This window comes from Cervus canadensis, chromosome 24, assembly GCF_019320065.1.
Source record: "Cervus canadensis isolate Bull #8, Minnesota chromosome 24, ASM1932006v1, whole genome shotgun sequence".
Taxonomy (NCBI): domain Eukaryota; kingdom Metazoa; phylum Chordata; class Mammalia; order Artiodactyla; family Cervidae; genus Cervus; species Cervus canadensis.
This window is the reverse complement of record NC_057409.1, coordinates 4257938-4278809: the sequence shown is the minus strand read 5'-3', so window position 1 is coordinate 4278809 and position 20872 is coordinate 4257938. Positions and strand designations below refer to the sequence as shown.

Below are 20872 nucleotides of genomic sequence, written 5' to 3'. Positions count from 1 at the left end.
GTTTAATTTTGCCATCTGTTTATCTGATTAATGAGAATATTTTCTTTGACAGGCTTACTTGAAATTTATTGTAAACACTCAGTTTCACTGATGCATAAAGATTTTTGGCAGAGAAAGTTAAGTCCCTTTCAGTATAGTTTGTCTTTTAGCAGCGCTTAAAATTTTTCTTTGCATTTGGCGAACATACTCCTGAGTATCTGCTTTTACCACTGGAGCCTGTTTGGTTTCCAGTCTTGTACTTCCTAAAGAGAACAATCTAAGTCTCCTCTGATTTTATCTTCCTAGGCATGAATCACATGTTTATTTACCTGGAATTTTAAAATATGGAAATTTTCATGATCTTTGATTTTTCTGGTACCTTTATTATGATTATTGATTTATCACTCTTACTCTCATTCTTTCTCTGTATGTAGACACACATTTTATATATTATTCTCATATAAAGCGTTTTTTTTTATTGGACTTAGTAGTCTGAATATTAACTTAGGTTTCTCCTTAAAGAATATATTTTTTTTAACTACTGAAGATATAAGATAAATCTCTGGTTTTATTCCTTAACATTATTTCTAGTTATATGCCTCTTTTAAGAAATATAAGTTAAATTAATATCTCAATGAATTTTTTTGTTCAGGAACTTGGTTTCCCTGATAATAGATTTCATTGATAATAAATGACACCATGATAATTTCTCTTGAAATAATTTTTTATGCAAGTAATACATGTTCTTTATAAAAATCTCCCCACATGCAGAAATATGTAGAATAAAAATAATATCTGTCTCTAATTTAATCTCTACTTATTTACCCTTAAACTGTCCTTCCCTGCCACTATAGTGTATCCTTGGTAGAAAAATTTTACACAGAAGATCTCTCTACCTTAAAGAAAAGCCCTGTTCTCATCCCAGGAATTGTTTCCTTTTAGTTTTGATGAGATTTTCATTGTATTCTTAACATAATCATTTGGTGAATTAAGTCCTCTTACTTGAAAATAAACTTTATATGTGTTGGAGGTTAAGTGGTAACAGAAAATAGAAAAGGAATGTGCAGTGTTTTTGGAGTGGCAAATAATGGTTTGATCTGTCTTCTGCTGCTCATGTTTTAGAATAATAGATTAAAAGAATTATCCCCAAATAATACAATATAATCTTTGATCCAAAAATTATTCTTAAATCGCTTTCTTTTTTTCTTCCCCAGAAGAGAAGCCAAAACCAGATCCAGTGTTAAAGACTCCTTCCCCAGTCCTTAGGCTAGCCCTTAGTGGAGAGAAGAAAGAACAAGCAGGTCCGACGTCTGAGATTACTGCAGTAGAATCCGTACCAGAGCTTCCTCTGCCTCCGTCACCTACTGCTCTTTCTCCACTTGCTCGAAGTACAATTACTTCTCCCACCTCTGTTGCTCTTAGTAGCCAACCAATATTCACCAGTGCAGTTGATGACAGATGTGAACTTTCTTCCTCAAAAGAAGATGCAATTCCTATACCCAGCCCCACATCTTTCACAGAAGCATCAGATCCTTTACCAACAGATGAAATTGATGATGATATATGCAAGAAATCTTGTAGTGTAGCACCAAATGATATTCCACTGATTTCTAGTACTAACCTAATTAATGAAATGAATGGAGTTAATGAAAAATTACCAGCCACGGAAAGCATTGTGGAAATAGTAAAACAGGAGGTGTTACCACTGACTCTTGAATTGGAGATTTTGGAAAATCCCCCCGAAGAAATGAAAGTGGAGTGTGTCCCAACACCCGTCACCCCTTCCATAGTTCCCTCCTTTTCTCCATCTCCTCCGACTCCTCCAGCTTCTCCTCCTCCCACACCAGTTATCGTTCCTGCTGCTGCCACTAGTGTTAGTACTAGTAGTGGTCCCACCGGAGTCCAGAGAGTCTTCGAAGAGGACGAGAGCATAAGAACTTGCCTTAGTGAGGATGCAAAAGAGATTCAGAACAAAGTAGAGGTAGAAGCAGATGGGCAAACAGAAGAGATTGTGGATTCTCAGAACTTAAGTTCAAGAAAGAGCCCAGTCCCAGGTAAGTCATTCTGTTATTAATTGTATTATGCTTGCTGAACATGAAAACGCAGCAGTATTTGAGTTATTTTTTAATTGGCTACTTTCCTTGACTTCCAGAAACATCAAATGAATGCTGAAATTCCTAGTCTGATTTCTTCAGTGGTGTGTTTATGTTTTAGTGCATCCAGCAAAGAGTTACTCCATTGTCTAAAAATGCAAATGAAATATCAAATATACAAATGCCTGCGAGGTGTATGTCACTGTACACGTGTCTTTTGTTTTTGCCTCGTTCATGACAGTCGTTTCCTCTGGTGTTAATTTTGTTGCTTTGGGGATGGAAACCAATCAAACCCAGCGTGATCTGTAGTCCCAAATCTTGTCTTCTGAGAATTTTAAAACCTAGTCAATCCTTAACTTAAAAGAATTCCTCTGTGCAATACCTCTTCTTTAATCTTGCTTAAGGAAAAGAGCAATCAGAATGTCAAAGGTTTATAACTAGTTCTGGAAAATAAATGTACCCTCTCTGTTTCACAGATAAGTATAATGCTCTTCCATTTTTTATTTTTAAAGTTTTGTTTTTCTTGTAATATTAATTTATCATTACTTAATATCATTAGTATAATCAAAGTATTACACGCTTCTGAATTCAGAATTATTTCTTTTTAATGTAGCATCACCTAGAATCATGGTGATCAAAAGTTATCTGAGGCTTATCAACTATTCTTGATTCAGTAGCCGATAAGAATATGGCTTTTAACGAATCAACATAACCTGTCTTCCAGACATTGCTCTGTATTGTATAATTTGCTCTTTGTGTACCTGTCAAGTTACTCAGTTTGACAAATGAGTGCTCTCCTTGCAGCTGATCTAGATATGTACTGGGGATGTTTTCGTCACCCACACCCGTGATATTTATTACCTATTCTGACCTGTCTAATAGGGAAATTTGGCAAGCAAGTTTAAGATGTGGCTTTCCCACCTAACTCAGTTCTCAAGGTAATTCCCTTATGAAAGTCTGTGAGAGGTATCTGGTTCCTTGGAATTGTAGAACATCTAGTTCCACAGTGAACCAGAGCAGGAAAACAATGCCAGGCAGTTGGGACTGGGAGAAATTTATCATAAATGTTTATGAATCACCTATTTCCTCAATAGACTGGCCTCCATAACCATCAATATTCATACTGTCGTCACTGTTATAGGAACCTTCTTCCTTGGTAGGGCAATGATGTGGGGCTTTTTCATTACTCTTTGAAAAAACAGTCTTACTTTTGGTGTGGCTACAGGTGAGTGCCCCTCCAAAGAACATTCGTTTGTTGGAGAATAGTAATTTGTTTGACCCTTGATTTTTTTTTCCCCTTCATTTACCCACCTGTGAGTTGTCATTCAACAACCTGTGATATGGTAGTTCCAAAAGTTGGAGAGGCTATTGAAGACAAATATTTTAAAATATCCAAACAAATAATAGAAAGGAAAAGCAGGCATAGGGAATACAAGTCAAAGATACAAACTATATCTCAGAACTGAAATACGTATGAGGCAGAATTCTACACTGATGTACTACTCACACTCACGCCTGATACTCATTCATTCTTTTAAGCAGTTTGTTACTTAAGTGGCCTTATATTATAAGACAGCTCCTCTGGATAAATGGGCAAACAGAATTTAGGGCTAAGTAATCTTTATACCATGGTTTATTTTTTTTTCCAAAATGCAGATAGCTCTTGGAATTAGTAATATTAGTTACCAGCACCTTTGTTCAGCTGTAAACCAGAAGATAACAAAAAGAAAAACCATCTTTTGCATGATTAGGGACGAGGTAGATGTTGGTGATGTCAGGAAGTAAAGTGTCTTGGCATTTTTCTAGTTTCATGATATTTCTTAACCTATAAATGTATTTTGGAGGAACTAGAAGTTCAAAGTTTCCCTTTTATATCTTATACTCTTCAGAATCCAAAGTAAATGAACCTCAAGAACCCATATACCTCTAGCATTTTTTTAAATTGTAATGCTTACCAAAAACATTCCTGACCCTCTCATTTCAGTATTAATATTTGTTAATGTTATTGCTGTGAAAGTTAGCAATGAAAATTAACTCATCATTCTTTTTATCCACCTCAAATTGTCATATGCTTAATGACTACAATCTTTTTTGCACTTACTCATTTAGTATACTTCGTTTATTTTGAGATGTTATTAAAATCATAACACTTTGGCTCAGTATCAGCCTTTCGTTGTTGACTTTTGAAAATAGATCTTATTTTCTCTGCCTGAGGATGAACACTTTAAAGCAGGGTTCAGAAACCACTTGCTTTTGACAGGTGTGATGCATTGAAGTATATAGTAGTTGGTATAGAGGTACTTATTTAAAGCAGTAAAGTCAGACATAAGGGGTATGGTCCATTACTTCTGATGGGAAACATTTTCTTGCAACTATTTAGGTTGATTGGCACAAACTGCAGCAATTCTGGCTACTTAGGGGTTGCACAGAAAGCCCTATAAAATGAGAATTGTTTGTACCTTAAGGGTATGCAGAAAAGCCTCAGAGATGGGGGAGACATTTGATTATCTGATTTGTACGATCACTTCAACAGTTTAAATGTGAAAAAAAATCTGTATTAACTGATTTAAGTCTTAGGAATTTTTATTATGGGTTTTGTTATACTTGGTGAGGGAAGAAGAGAGAATTTCAGAATTTGTGCAAAAACGTTCCCCACTTACCCATTCAGGAATTCATTTTGTGCAGTTTCATGAGTGTAGATATTGTATACCATGCATGCTGTGTAACATGAATTTTTTCACTCTTAAAAACAATAGTGATTTTTTTCTTCTACTTTTCTTATCTCTACTTGATATAAAACTACTATTTGAAATTCCTTCAGCAGAAGGTGGTGTCTGATCTGTCTTCTGGCTTTGTTCATGGTGTGTTACTTCTTGGCATATTTTATAAATTTGTTTTATGAATTTATCTTCAGCTAAACTTTGCTGGATGTGTATATTGAAGGCAGGTCCTCCCAAAGCAGATTTTTGTTTATTTGTTACTGCATGTCTTGGGGAGAGCATTAACTGGTATGTAATCTGAGTTTTGTCCTAAACCAACCTTGATACCACAGAGTAAATGCATTCCCTGTGTATACTCATGTTTAGGATAATGGAATCTCTGCCACCTAGTTGAAACAAAACTTCTTTCTTTGTCATCACTCTGGGTTGGTTCACTGGTTTATTTTGGTCTCTGTTCTAGCATCATTTTTACTCTGTTAGAGAAGTATTAGGGCTTTTTATGAGAATTCCAGTTCCAAATCCCTGCTTTGTAGAAATTCAAGCTCTTGTCTCTCTCACGTGGGTGTTCAGATGTAAACTTTTTTATGGAGACATACACGGCAAAGTAGGAAGTCAAGAGATACCTGGAGTAACAGGCATGTTTGCCTTTGGAGTACAAAATCAAGCAGGATGAAGGCTAACAGAACTTGCCACGAGAACACACTGGTCATAGCAAACACCATCTTCCAACAACACAAGAGACAACTCTACACATGGACATCACCAGATGGTCAATACCAAAATCAGATTGATTATATTATTTGCAGCCAAAGATGGAGAAGCTCTATACAGTCAGCAAGAACAAGACTGGGAGTTGACTGTGGCTTATATCATGAACTCCTTATTGCAAAATTCTGACTTAAATTGAAGAAAGTAGGGAAAACCACTAGACCATTCAGGTATGACCTAAATCAAATCCCTTATGATTATACAGTGGAAGTGACAAACAGATTCAAGGGATTAGATCTGATAGAGTGTCTGAAGAACTGTGGACAGAGGTTTCTAACATTGTATAGGAAGCAGTGATGAAAATCACCCCCTAGAAAAGAAATGCAAAAAGGCAAAATGGTTGTCTAAGGAAGCCTTACAAGTAGCTGAGAAAAGAAGAGAAGCAAAATGCAAAGGAGAAAGGAAAGAAATACCCATCTGAATGCAGAGTTCCAAAGATTAGCAAGGAGAAATGAGAGCCTTCCTAAGAGATCAGTGCAAAGAAATAGAGGAAAACAATAGAATGGGAAAGACTAGAGATCTCTTCAAGAAAGTTAGAGATACCAAGGGAATATTTCTTGCAAAGATGGGCACAATAAAGGACAAAAACGGTATGGACCCAACAGAAGCAGAAGATATTAAGAAGAGGTGGCAAGAATACACAGAAGAACTATATGAAAAAGGTTTTAATGACCCAGATAACCACAGTGGTGTGATCACTCACTTAGAGCCAGACATCCTGGAGTGTGAAGTCAAGTGGGCCTTATTAAGCATCACTACGAAGAAAGCTAGTGAATTTGATGGAATTACAGCTGAGCTATATCAGATCCTCAAAGTTGATGCTGTGAAAGTGCTGCACTCAATATGCCAGCAAATTTGGAAACCACAGTCAGTGGCCACTGACTGGAAAAGGTCAGTTTTCATTCCAGCCCCAAAGAAAGATAGTGCCAAAAAATGTGCAAACTACTGCACAGTTGCACTCATCTCATATGCTAGCAAAGTAATGCTCAAAATTCTCCAAGCTTAACTCCCAACAGTATGTGAACCAAGAGCTTCCAGATGTTCAAGCTGGATTTAGAAAAGGCAGAGGAACCAGAGGTCAGATTGCTTCCAACGTCTGTTGGATCATAGAAAAAGCAAGAGAGTTCCAGAAAAACATCTACTTCTGCTTCATTGAATGCACTGAAGCCTTTGACTCTGTGGATCACAACAAATGGTAGAAACCATTTAAAGAGATAGGAATGCAAAACCACCTCACCTGCCGCCTAAGAAACCTGTTTGCAGGTCAAGAAGCAACAGTTAGAACTGGACATAAAGAACTGGTTCTAAATTAGGAAAGGAGTACGTCACGGCTGTATTTTGTCACCCTGCTTGTTTAACTCATATTCAGAGTATATCATGTGAAATGCCGGGCTGGATGAAGCACAAGCTGGAATCAGCATTGCCGGGAGAGATATCGATAACCTCAGATACGCAGATGACACCACCCTCATGTCAGAAAGCAAAGAGAAACTAAAGGGCCTCTTGATGAAAGTGAATGAGGAGAGTGAAAAAGCTGGCTTAAAACTCAACATTCAAAAACCAAAGATCATGGCATCCGGTCCCATCACTTCCTGGCAGATAGATGGGTAACAATGGAAACAATGATAGACTTTATTTTGGGGGGCTCCATAATCACTGCAGATGGTGATTGCAGACATTTGCTCCTTGGAAGAAAAGTTATGACCAACCTAGACAGCATATTAAAGAGCAGACACATTACCTTGCTGACTAGTCAAAGCTGTGGTTTTTCCAAGGGTCATGTATGCATATAAGAGCTGAACCGTAAAGAACGTGAGTGAACTGTGGTGTTGGAGAAGACTCTGGAGAGTCCCTTGGACTGCAAGGAGATCCAACCAGTCCATCCTAAAGGAAATCATTCTTGAATATTCATTTGAAGGACTGATGCTGAAGCTGAAGTCCTAGTACTTGGGCCACCTGCTGAGAAAAGCTGACTCGTTAGAAAAGATCCTGAAGCTGGGAAAGATCGAAGGCAGGAGGAGAAGTGGACAACAGAGGACGAGATGGTTGGATTGCATCATCGACTCAATGGACACGAGTTTGAGCAAGCTCTGGGAGTTGGGGATGGACATGGAAGCCTGGCGTGCTGCAGTCCATGGGGTCGCAAAGAGTCGGACATGATTTAGTTACTGAACAACAACACAGCACCCCATATAGCCAGTATTATAGCAGTTGCAGAGGTAGCAACAACTGACTTGTTTATGTGGCTTCCAAGAGTTTGCCTTACATTCGTTTAGGCTCAGCTAAGGTTGAACGACACCAAAGGTCCATCTAGTCAAGGCTATGGTTTTTCCAGTGGTCATGTATGGATGTGAGAGCTGGACTATGAAGAAAGCTGAGCACCGAAGAATTGATGCTTTTGAACTGTGGTGTTGGAGAAGACTCTTGAGAGTCCCTTGGACTGCAAGGAGATCCAACCAGTCCATCCTAAAGGAGATCAGTCCTAGGTTTTCACTGAAGGACTGATGTTGAAGCTGAAACTCCAGTACTTTGGCCACCTCATGCGAAGAGTTGACTCATTGGAAAAGACCCTGATGCTGGGAGGGATTTGGGGACAGGAGGAGAAGGGGACGACAGAGGATGAGATGGTTGGATGGCATCACCGACTTGATGGGCATGAGTTTGAGTAAACTCCGGGAGTTGGTGATGAACAGGGAGGCCTGGCGTGCTGCAAATCATGGCGTTGGCAAAGAGTTGGACACGACTGAGTGACTGAACTGAACTGAAGGTTGAACGATGGTTTCCAGTTTCTGTAGGTTGTAAGATGAGACATTTATTTCTCAAATGGAAATATGATTGTATGTTTTAAGAGATGTTAATAAAATTCTGATTCATAGAGCCAGTCACTTTGTTTTTCTCACTTTAGTAAGCAGATAATAAAAGAAAGTCTTTCAGTTTGTGTAAATTGGACGGACTGATGCTGAAACTCCAATACTTTGGCCACCTCATGCGAAGAGTTGACTCATTGGAAAAGACCCTGATGCTGGGAGGGATTGGGGGCAGGAGGAGAAGGGGACGACAGAGGATGAGATGGCTGGATGGCATCACCGACTCGATGGGCATGAGTTTGAGTAAACTCCAGGAGTTGGTGATGGACAGGGGGGCCTGGCATGCTGCGATTCATGGGGTCGCAAAGAGTCAGACACGACTGAGGAACTGAACTGAACTGAATCTGAAAAAGGCTTATTTTAAAAACCATAGCCTGAAGGTCTGCATCAGTAATAGGAAATTTGAAATTTATTCTTTCCTTTCTTTGACTTAAGGTTTCTAAGAAGTATTTGAAATTATTCCTGGAATATTTAGTTACTGAGGCTGAAAATAGATCCCCAGTGGTTTGAGTGTCCCATGAGCGCAGTCATTCCCATAATGTGTACCCATGTAACCTAACTTCTCATTCTCTTCTAGAGAAATACCTTCTGAACCTTGTGAGTAGACCGTCTTACACATTCCTACATCAGTGTCATTTATCAACACCAGTAGAGCAGTTGTTAAAATAAGCTCTGTTTGCTCCCTTATCTAGAGGCTTAAGTCTGAGTGATCCTTGCTACTGCTAAGTCGCTTCAGTCGTGTCCGACTCTGTGCGACCCCATAGATGGCAGCCCACCAGGCTCCCCCATCCCTGGGATTCTCCAGGCAAGAGTACTGGAGTGGGGTGCCATTGCCTTCTCCAGTGCATGAAAGTGAAGTCAGTCAGTCGTGTCCAACTCTTAGCGACCCCGTGGACTGCAGCCCACCAGGCTCCTCCGTCCATGGGATTTTCCAGGCAAGAGTACTGGAGTGGGGTGCCATTGCCTTCTCCGTGAGTGATCCTTAGGCATAAGTAAATTAAAGTGACTGGATTTCGCCACCTTGTTCATCAGAATATTTTCAACAAAGCTGCCTAAAAAGTACATTTCTCCTCTGTCATGCCTATATTCTTGTTGCCTTCCACAGTGAAATCTCAAGCATTCTCTGGAGATCACTGGTACTGGGTTAAATTTTGTCTATTATGGAATGAGTCCAGACACCTACCTGATGGTAAAACTTATCCACGAACTCATGTGCCAAGTCTTTCTGGCAAGCATTGTGCACAGGTCCTCTTTGCCTCTTCAAATGGTATACACTTTCCCACTATTTACAAAGGTTCATTTCTTTACAACGTGAGCCTTGAAGTTTCATTCATTGGTTATTAATTAACTTCTCATATGTATCTCCGTGAATAGACATAGATTCTTTGTTCGGAATTTAGCCCACTTTTCCCCAGATTTAGTAATTAGTCTACTTCCAAAAGAAGTCATTGTTCTTAACTTACTTTTAGACAGAGTAGTCCAGACAGTTTAGGGGAATGTTATTCTCTTTCAGGCAAGCCTAGTCATGCTAAAAGCTTTCTCTTTCTCCAGTATCCATCTTCACCTTGCACATAGTAGTCTTGAGAAGTATCTTGACAACGAAATTTTCACTACTAATACAGAAAAAATGTGCAAAATGCATTTCCCTTAATATGTGTTTTTTCTCCACTTTTCTGTTGCTGTATTATTAGCACTTGGTAATTTAGTTGCAGTCATAATGAAATCATGTTTTCATGTTTATAAGACCTTTTCTTAGGTATCGCAAACATTAATCTTCATGATTTAAAGTTCTTTCTGAGATAGAATTATTCTTACTTTGCTATTAACAAAAATAAGCCATGGAAGTAAATTGGGTTTTTCAGGGTCACAAGAAGAGTTACAACCCAAGCCTTCTTTCATGTCACATTTCTATTATTCTTTCTGACATGCTGTTCGCATTGTTATAAGGTTCTTTTAACCTTTTTAGGATTTAGGGAGTATACATTTATGCATATTTAAAAGGAGTTGTGAAAGCCCACTTGTTTCAGCCACAAATAGTTAATGAGGGTCTACTATGTTCTACTTTGTTCTGGGCACTTGAGATTCATCACTGAAGATTTCAGTGACCCCTGCCCTAGTTGTAACATATTAGAAAGTTTAAAGTAGTATAAAAATAATCAAGCAGGGAAAGAAATGCCGGAGGGCCATCAGGTAATAACATTTAAAGTGAAAGTGTTAGTCACTCAGTCATGTCTGACTCAGTGATCCCATGGTCCGCCAGGCTCCCCTGTCCATGGAATTCTCCAGGCAAGAATGCTGAAGTAGGTAGCCATTCCCTTCTCCAGGGGATGTCCCCAACCCAGGGATTGAAACCGGGTCTCCTGCACTGCAGGCAGTTTCTTTACCATCTGAGCCATCAGGGAAGCTCTAGTAATGATGACATTTAAATAATATGGTTAAAGTTGTATTCCTCTGTAGAAAATGAAATTTGAGCAAAGATGGAAGAGGAAGAATTATCTGATCTATACTCTTAACCAAATTCTGTGATTTTTCGTGTCCACTTTTCCTTTAGAGAACAGCGTTTTACTTTGTCTTCATTCTTAAATTTAAGTAGGCAGAGCACTGTGGACAAGATTACCTGCTGCGAATTTAAGTGCCTGTAGAAGCACATGCTTCCACCACCAACCATTCCTTTTATGATCTCCCTGTTGTAAAATCAACGCAGCCTTCCCCGCGCTCAGCAGATGACTTAGTTTCTGTCTTCTGTTTAGAAAATTGAGTGCATGGCGCTCACCTTTTGTACCTTCTGTGGGAGCTACAACCTCGTCTCTATCCAAACTCTCACGTGAATTTACTAGCTTCCCTTTTCAGTCTCCAGATTTCTTTCTTATTGGAAATATACTGAATTCTCTTTCGGACCATAAACACACCCTTATTCCTATACGTCCATTTAGTTACCATTTAAACTCATGTTTCATCTTACCCAGTCTTCTCAAGAATAGTCTACCATTCCTGATTTTACTTTGTTCACTATTACTAACATAGTCTGATTTATGCTCCCAGTATGCTATAATATTGGCCTTTTTACCACTTTTAATACTATTGATCATTCTCTTCTTCTTTTTTAATTAGATTTATTTATTGTAATTTATATGCAATAAAATTTTCTTTTTAGCATTAATTTCTGTGAATTTAGATAGACATGTAAAGTCATGTAATCACCACCACAGTTAACATACACAAGTTTCACCACCCCCAAAAGTTCCCTCAGATTTGAGTTATATTCTGCTGATATTATTCAACACTTTCTCCATGGGTAATTTCATCTAATGGTAGATGGCTCCAGTGGTATGTGCTAATGAGTTTTTTTTATCTCCATTCCAACCTCTCTTCTTAGTTTCAGTCTTATATTTCCAATTGTCTGCCAAATATCTCTACTTGGAAATCCCATAGTCGTCATATTCAGTACCAAAGTAATCATCTGTTAATGACACCCAGTCTCTTATGTAAGTGGCACTGGCTTTAACTGAGGTGAAATCCTTAATGTGAATTCCTTGTTGACAGATTTCCTCCTTGAGTCATTCTTTTTTCATGTATGGTCATTTAACAAGGTTCTCTCATTTTATCTGATATGGTTGTTGAATTTGTCCCCTCCACTCCATTTTCTCCTGCCTTAGACCTGCACTTCCGCATGAATACCTCTCATTTCTCTGGCTCCAGCTTTGACCCCTTCAAGTTCATTCTCCACTAAGTAGTCATCTCTTTAAAGTAGAGATGTGGTCTTGCATTTCTGCTTAAACCCTGCAGAGTGATGGGAGGCCCTGGGGAACCCTCATGATAAACACTAAGCTGCTCACTTCTGACTGTCGTGTCTTCTTGTTTTATTTTATTATAGCACTGGTTCTCTGAGTGTGTATCCATAAGATCTGAATGTAACTTTTCATGTATTTGATTAGTCCAGACACCAGCTGCATAGTATAGTGGTGAAGATCAAAGCAACAGAGTCAGACACTCCTGAATCTTGTCCTTTTCCCTTGTCTGTCTCTATGACCTTAAGTTTCTTACCTCTGAATTGATTTTTTCTGGAAAATGAAGGTGGTAATAGTATTTACTTTGTAAATGTGTAGTGACAGTGAAATATGCTATATATAAAGCACTTAGCATAGTGTCTAGCACATATTAAGGACTCTATAAATGTTAAATGTTATTAATACTACTATTTTCAACTAGCATTACAGGTCCAAATGTTCTCTTTTTACTGTATTAATATAACAGAACAAATGAGTGTCATGATTCCCTCAGGGATTTAATGTTCCAAAGGAGAGAAGCTCTTGAATATGATAGTGTCTGAAAAGTACTTAATTCAACTCTGGGCTTGAGATGGTAGAAAATCCTTAGAATAGGTGCCCTTTTTCCAACAGCATTGTCTCACTTCTTGTCTCTGTGTCACATTTTGCTAATTCTCAGAATATTTTTCACTTTTTCATGATTATTAAATTTGCTACAGTGATCTTGGATATTACTGTAAGATAGTGAATTTAATCCATAAATGTTGTATGTATTCTGATTGCTCCACTGATAAGCTGTTCTTCTCACCCTCCCCCAGCGCCCCCCCCACCCCACCCCCCCGACCCGCACTGGGCCTCCGAAATCCCTGAGACACATAACAGTATTGAAATTAGGTCAGTTAATAACCCTGCATGACCTCCAAGTGTTTGAGTGAAAGAGTCCCATGTCTCTCACTTTAAATCAAAAACTAGAAATGATTAAACTTAGCGAGGAAAGCATGTCAGAAGCTAACATAGGTCTGAAGCTACGCGTCTTGTGCCGAACAGCCATGTTGTAAATGCAAAGGAAAAGTTCTTTCTTGAATGGAATTGAAACTACTACTTCAGTCAACACAGGAATGATAACAAAGCAGCCTTATTGCTGATGGGGAAAAATTTTTACTGGTCTGGATAGACTATCAGATCGGCTACACCATTCCTTTAAGCCACACCTAACCCAGAGCAAGGTCCTAACTCTTTGCAGATCTGTGAAGACTGAGAGCGGTGAAGAACTTGTAGGAGAAAAGTTTGAAGCTAGCAGAGGTGGTTGGTTCATGAGGTTTTAGAAAAGAAACTGTCTCCGTAACATACAAGGTGAAGCCACACGTGCTGATATGGGAAGCTGCGGCAATGTAAGAAATGAAGGTGGCTACACTGAACTACAGATTTTCAGTGTAGATGAAACACAGCCTTCCGCTGGAAGAAGATGCTATCTAGGATGTTGATAGCGAGAGAGGAGAAGTGAATACATGGTTTCAAAGAACAGACTGTCTTGTCAGGGGCTAATGGCATCTGATGACTCTTAAGTTGAAGTCTCTGCTTGTTTACCATTCCAGAAATCCTAGGGTCCTTAGGAATTCTGCTAAATCTACTCAGCCTGTGCTTTCTACATGGAATAACAAAGCCTGGATGACAACACATCTGTTGACAACATGGTTTACTGAATATTCTAATCTCACTCTTGAGACGTACTACTCAGAAAAAAAAGACGCCTTTCAGAATATGACTGCTTACTGACAGTGCCTCTGTTCGCCTGAGAGCTGTGCTGGAGACACAGACCAGATTCGTGATGTGTTCATGCTTACTGACATAGCGTCCATTCTGCAGCCCTTGAAAAAGGGGTGATTCTGACTTTCAAGTCTTATTGTTTAATAAATACACATGCTGCCATAGACAGCGATTCCTCTTCTGGATCTGGACAAAGTAAATTAAAAACCTTCTGGAAAGGATTCACCATTCTGGGTGCCCCAAAGGACATTTGTGGTTCGTAGGAAAAGGTCAAAATGTCAACGAACCACATGATTTATTTCATGATAAAACTCTCACAGATGAGGAGTTGCTTCTTATGAATGAGCACAGAAAGGTTTCTTGAGATGGATTCTAGCCCTGGTGAAGATCTGGGAAGATTGTTGAGATGACATCAAATGATTTAAATTATTAATTTTAGCTCATATAGCAGCAGCAGGTTTTGACAGGATTGATTCCAATTTTGAATGGTGTTCTACTCTGGGTAAAATGCTGCCAAAAAGCCTGGCGTGCTGCAGAGAAGCTGTTTGGGAAGAAGAGTCAGTTGATGCTGCAAACTTCATTGTTGTCTCATTTTAACAAATTGCTGCAGCAATCTCTACCTTCACCAACCGCCACCTTGATCAGTCAGCAGCCATCAACATCGATGCAAGATCCTCCATCAGCAAAAGGATTAGGATTTGCTGAAGGCTCAGATGATGGTTTGCGTTTTTTTAGCAATGAAATATTTTTATATAAAGTATATAAATTTTTTTAGACATAGTACTGTTGCACACCCATACAACTACAGTATAGTATAAACATAACTTTTACATGTACTGGGAAACCAAAAAATTTGTGTGATTTCTTCGTTGCTGTATTCATTTTATTGCAGTGGTCTGGAACTGGACCTGCAATGTCTCTGAGATGTGTCTGTAGTATAAAATATATGTTGGTCTCTGCCTCTGATTCCTGGCACAGAGTTCCTAACATCCTTGTAATTTATGATAACATTAAAAACATCTCTGGTTCTAATACTGGTTTTTGACTTATGTCCCTGGCATTGGGCTCTTAAAAGCCTTGTAAATTCCTAAGTGATGAAAACACTACAAGCATCTTTTATTCCATTGAGGTGACTCTAGGTGGGTTCTTGGTTGACTCCGGGGTGGGGCTGATAACCAGGACTAATTCAGTCATGTTTAGAATCTTGGAATTTTCAGCCCCTTCTTCAGTCTTCCAGAGGGAGAAGAGAGGCTGCAAATGTAAATACTTTTGGATCATGTCTGCTTGATGAAGCCTCCATAGGAAGGAGTTCAGAGCGCCTCTAGCCTGGTGACATGTCCGCACCAGGACGATGGTGCACCCAGCTCCTCGACTGCACGGAGCTCCTGCACTTGGGCTCTTCCACAGCTCCTCTCTCCCTGTTTATCTCTTCACCTGCAGTTCATCTGTGTTCTTTATCATACCCTTTAATAAACTGATAAACATAATTAAACATTTCCCTGAGTTCTGTGAACTGTTCTAGCAAACCTGAGGGAGGGGATTGTTGGAATTTCCAATTTATAGTTGGATTTGCAGCTGGCATCTAAAGTGGAAGTGGAGGGCAGTCTTGTGGATCTGAGCCCTCACTTGTAATATCTGACACTTATCTCTAGGTAGATAGTTTGAGATTGAATTAAACTGTGGAAACACAGCTGGTGTCACGGAAAATTGGTTGTTACAGGGGAACACCCCTGCATACTTGGTGACCAGAAGTGTCTGAAGCAAAGTGTTCCGGATGAGTGGAGAAGGAAGTCCATGGGAGGGAAGAATGGACTTTCTCCCTTCACAGCCATGAGCACTGCGTATGTGCTTTTAAAAGGGGGGAGTTTATAGTATGTTAATTATATCTCAGTAAAGCTTTTTTTAACAAATGAATAGGATTGTGAATAGTTGTGTTTCTACATCTATGTAATGATCTGTCAGAGGCATCAGCCTTATAACTTACTCTATGTTACTGTTTTACTAGTAGTTACATCTTACCTGAGTTTGAGAGGGTGTTCTCAGCTAGGTAGTGAATGTACCACTGTAGTAACCATTCTAGGTGCATTGTTTGATGTCATAGATATGGAACACCCAGCTGGGCTGGGACAGCAGGATCATTATTTGTGGTTGAAATGTAACGGATCTGTGTTTTGTAAATTAATGATTCTGAATTTCTTTTGTATGTAACTTAGTTCCTGTATATATTTTTAATGTATCTTTTTAATTGAAGGATAATTGCTTTACAGAATTTTGATATTTGGCAGAAATTCTGAATGTTTTTGCCTCAGTTGTGAAGGCTCTCCAAGGCCGCCTACAGCTTCTGCGCAGCACCCTTCCAGGCCTTTCTTATCCTTCCAGCTTTCCATCCATTTGTTAATATCCATCCATCTCTTCAACCCCCTTCCCTTTCTGGTCTATTTCATAGACTCTTTTAGTACTTCAGCTTCTGTAATTCTCTCTACTTTGAGACTTCTCTGTAAAAGTATGTGCAGCAGACATTCCCAGAAAAGTCTTCCAGGGAGAGTATTGTTTCTGGAGATATCTGTATAGCTACAGAGACAGAGTAGTTGTTTCAGAGGTTAGCCTTCAGGGCCCTCTGTTAGTCAGTATCTCTTCTTAGCTGTACTTTATTTTTTTCACCAGTCCTCCACACCTGTTTGCTAGGTGCTAATCTCCACATTGTTGCCTTGATGTGGCTGTCTTCTCAACCTGCTGCTGCTGCTGCTGCTAAGTCGCTTCTCTCATGTCCGACTCTGTGCGACCCCATAGACGGCAGCCCACCAGGCTCCCCCGTCCCTGGGATTCTCCAGGCAAGAAAACTGGAGTGGGTTGCCATTTCCTTCTCCACTGTGTGAAAGTGAGAAGTGAAAGTGAAGTCGCTCAGTCGTATCCGACTCTTAGCGACCCTATGGACTGCAGCCCACCAGGCTCCTCCGTCCATGGGATTTTCCAGGCAAGAGTACTGGAGTGGGGAGCCATTGCCTTCTCCGCTTCTCAACCTAGACCATGTTAAAAAACCTGCTCAAAATTTAATTTTTTCAATATGACTCTCTTCACAAAATTTTACATCCTGATTATTTCTTAACTCTTAAGACATAGATATATTTATATCAGTTTGGAATAGTTGTAGGACTTTATGAATATTGATACATATGCATTTTATCTCTCTAGCTCTCTTACACCTTCTAGAGTAGTAGAACTCTGATTTGTTTTATTACCCTCACAGAACTTTTATTAAATGTTTTATTAACTCATCTATGCAAACGAATATTTTTGTTGGTGTTAGTTTATTCTTGGTTTGTGTGTGTGTGTTTCACAGTATCTGACTAACAAACCAAGTGTATTTAAAGTAAACGAAACCTACGGCCACTGTGGAAAACAGTATGGAGGTTCCTCAGAAAGCTAAAAATAGAATTACCATATGATCCAGCAATCCCTCTCCCAGACATACATCCAGACAGAACTCTAAAAAGATGCATGCACCCCTGTGTTCATAGCAGCGTATTGACAGTAACCAAGACCTGGTAACAAACCAAATGTCTGTCGACAGATGAATGGATAAAGAAGATGTGTTATATAAATGTATGCAATGAAATACTACTCAGCCATACAAAAAAGAATGAAATAATGCCATTTGCAGCAGCACGGATGCAACTAGAGAATATCATACTAAGTAAGTCAGAGGAGAAAGACAGATGTCATATCACTTATATGTGGATTCTAAAATATGACACAAATGAACTTATCTGTGAAACAGAAACAGACTGGGTGGATATAGAGAATAGACTGGTGGTTGCCAAGGGGGAAGAGGTTATGGGGGGAATGGAGTTTGGGGTTCAGTTCAGTCGCTTCATCGTGTCCGACTCTCTGTGACCCCATAAATCACGACACACCAGGCCTCCCTGTGCATCACCAATTCCCGAGTCCACCCAAACCCATGTCCATTGAGTTGGTGATGCCATCCAACCATCTCATCCTGTTTTGTCCCCTTCTCCTTCTGCCCTCAATCTTTCCCAGCATCAGGGTCTTTTCAAATGAGTCAGCTCTTCGCATCAGGTGGCCAAAGGATTGGAGTTTAAGCTTCAACGTCAGTCCTTCCAATGAATATTCAGGACTGATTTCCTTTAGGATGAACTGGTTGGATCTCCTTGCAGTCCAAGGGACTCTGAAGAGTCTTCTCCAACACCACAGTTCAAAAGCATCAATTCTTCGGTGCTCAGCTTTCTTTGTAGTCCAACTCTCACATCCATACATGACCACTCAAAAAACCATAGCCTTGACTAGACGGACCTTTGTTGACAAAGTAATGTCTCTGCCTTTTAATATGCTGTCTAGGTTGGTCATAGCTTTCCTTCCAAGGAGTAAGCGTCTTTTAATTTCATGACTGCAGTCACCATCTGCAGTGATTTTGGAGCCCAGAAAAATAAAGTCTGCCACTGTTTCCACTGTTTCCCCATGTATTGCCATGAAGTGATGGGACCGGATGCCATGATCTTAGTTTTCTGAATGTTGAGCTTTAAGGCAACTTTTTCACTGGAGTTTTGGGGTTAGCAGATGTAAATTATTCTATGTGAATGTATAAACAACAGGTCCTACTGTATGGCACAGAGAACTGTATTCAGTTTACTATGACAAACCATAAAGGCAAAGAATACAAAAAAAGAATATATATATATGTATAACTGAATCATTTTGCTATATAGGAGACATTAACACATTATAAATCAGTTATACTTCAGTTTATAAAAGACATATCAACAACATGTAAGCCATACTGTCCTAGTTGGAAAATTTTGTTGTTTAGTAATAGCTATCATTGGTTAAGTGCTTACTATTTGCCAGTCGCTGTTTAATTTACTTCTTTAACGCTCACAACTGTAGTATCTTATTTTACGGAAAAGGAGACCAAGACACAGAGGAAATAATATTGCTCAGGGTTATATAGTTAGTAAATAAATGGTAGAGCCAACATTCAAACATAGCTCCACATCTAGAGCTCATAAGCACTTACCTATATGTCTCTCATTTTAACAATTTACTTATTTTTCATTGAAGGGGAGTTGGTTTACAGTATTAGTTTCAGGTGTACAACATAGTAAATCAGTGTTTTTAAAGAATATACTCCATTTAGTTATTATAAGTTGTTGGCTGTATTTTCTGTGCTCTATAATATATCCTTGTAGCTTACTTATTCTGCACATAATAGTTTGTCCCTCTTAGCCTCTTGGCCACCGCTTTGCCCCTGCTGCCTTCCCGTTGTGCATAGGGAGCCACTAGTGCATTCTCTGTACTGTATTTCCTCTCAAAATTTAAAATCATGTGAAATAATTCTGGTAATGTGGATACTCAGTTAATATTGGGCATGAATATAATACTCATATAAATGAACAGTCGACAAAAGAGGCAAATGATGGCAGGGGTCAGAGTTAAATATACTCACCTTAAACAGCTAATAAGGGACCACAAAAGCATAGAAGATGTCATCCCCAGCCCGTTAGTTAATAACTCTTTCTGCAAGTTTCTACTGATTGCAAAATCCATGCTAGGCTGTAACTTAGTACCTAGAACAGCATTTAAAAATTGAAAAAGAGGTCATTATTTATATGACAGCTTTTAGTATTCAATGAAATACTTGATACCATCAAAAAACTGTTAAGATTTTTAGAACATAGTACCCCCATTAGAAGTTTTCATTCACCAATTACCTACCTAGGATGGGATTAGCTACTGCTAGTTATTATCTTTAAACACAGAATCCAAACAAGAATTGAGTCATATTTGAAACACTTAATTCTGTACTTTGATCATTTAAGTTGATATTTCCTTTGAAATGTGATACTGCACTTTACAAGGATATTCCATAAGTTGTACAATCACATTACTAAATCATGGCATGAACCTCTAAATGCATAGCTTTCTTACACATGTTATAAATGAAGTCTACAGTAATCAAGATAATAATTGTATCAGAACAATGGAAATAACCCTCAGGAACTTATTTTTTTGTATACATTCCTTATACCATTTGTATCAGGTCAGTTTTTCAGAAGGGAGAGTACATAAAAATTCTACTTATTTACATTTAAGACTTAGTTTATTCAACTCAGGGATTTCCCAGGTGGTGCAGTGGTAAAGAAACCTCCTGCCAATGCAAGAGACATGGGTTCGATCCCTGGGTCAGAAGGATTCCCTGGAGTAGGAAATGGCCACCCACTCCAGTATTCTTGGCTGGAAAACTCCATGGACAGAAGAACCTGGCGGGCTGTGGCCCATGGAGTCGCAGAGTCAGACGATGACTGAGCGACTGGGCACCCGCACACATTATTCAGCTCAACAACTTTTGAGCAAAACCTGCTTCGAATAAAGAGGTGCTGACGTTTTTAATGCCCATAGTAGACTCTAGAGGGTCTCTAAAGCTTGAATTTATATTTAGATGAGTTGTAACTTAAAATACTTTTTGACAGTATATCCTGATCCATATTTTGGAACACAGGAAAGAATATTCAAATTGGGAACTGTTATAGAACACCAAGAAATTACAGACGTGTGGCATAAAGATAATGTGTCAAGAGACTGATATATTCATACCTAAGTGTACGTGGTAGAAATGCAGCATTAGATTGGCTCATAGTTTTATTTCATTTGTTCAGGCAGTGTCAGTTTGTGCGTATTATCCGACAGGCCATTTGCTGACCTCTGGGGCTCAGAGATGACTTTCTCCTGGGAACTTGATGATCTTAAAGAGAGACAGATGTGTTAATATAGGGTTGCGTAAGGTGAAGATGAGGGATAAGTAATCACATCTGTGAAGGTATGTTTTATTATTTGTAGTGGCCTCTCCCAGAATTAGAGAAGGAAATGGCAACCCACTCCAGAACTCTTGCCTGGAA

At 39.1% G+C, this 20872-nt stretch overlaps 1 protein-coding gene across 32 annotated transcripts in view; it reads left to right on the top strand.

Moving 5' to 3' along the window:
- The window catches only part of EIF4G3 (eukaryotic translation initiation factor 4 gamma 3), a 343267-nt gene that overhangs the window by 229019 nt on the left and 93376 nt on the right, over positions 1-20872 (top strand). For all 32 annotated transcript variants that reach the window (XM_043444851.1, XM_043444852.1, XM_043444850.1 and 29 more), the window contains one exon: positions 1194-2033. In XM_043444851.1, the coding sequence (XP_043300786.1) occupies positions 1194-2033 (840 nt within the window). The remainder of the gene's footprint in view (positions 1-1193; positions 2034-20872) is intronic.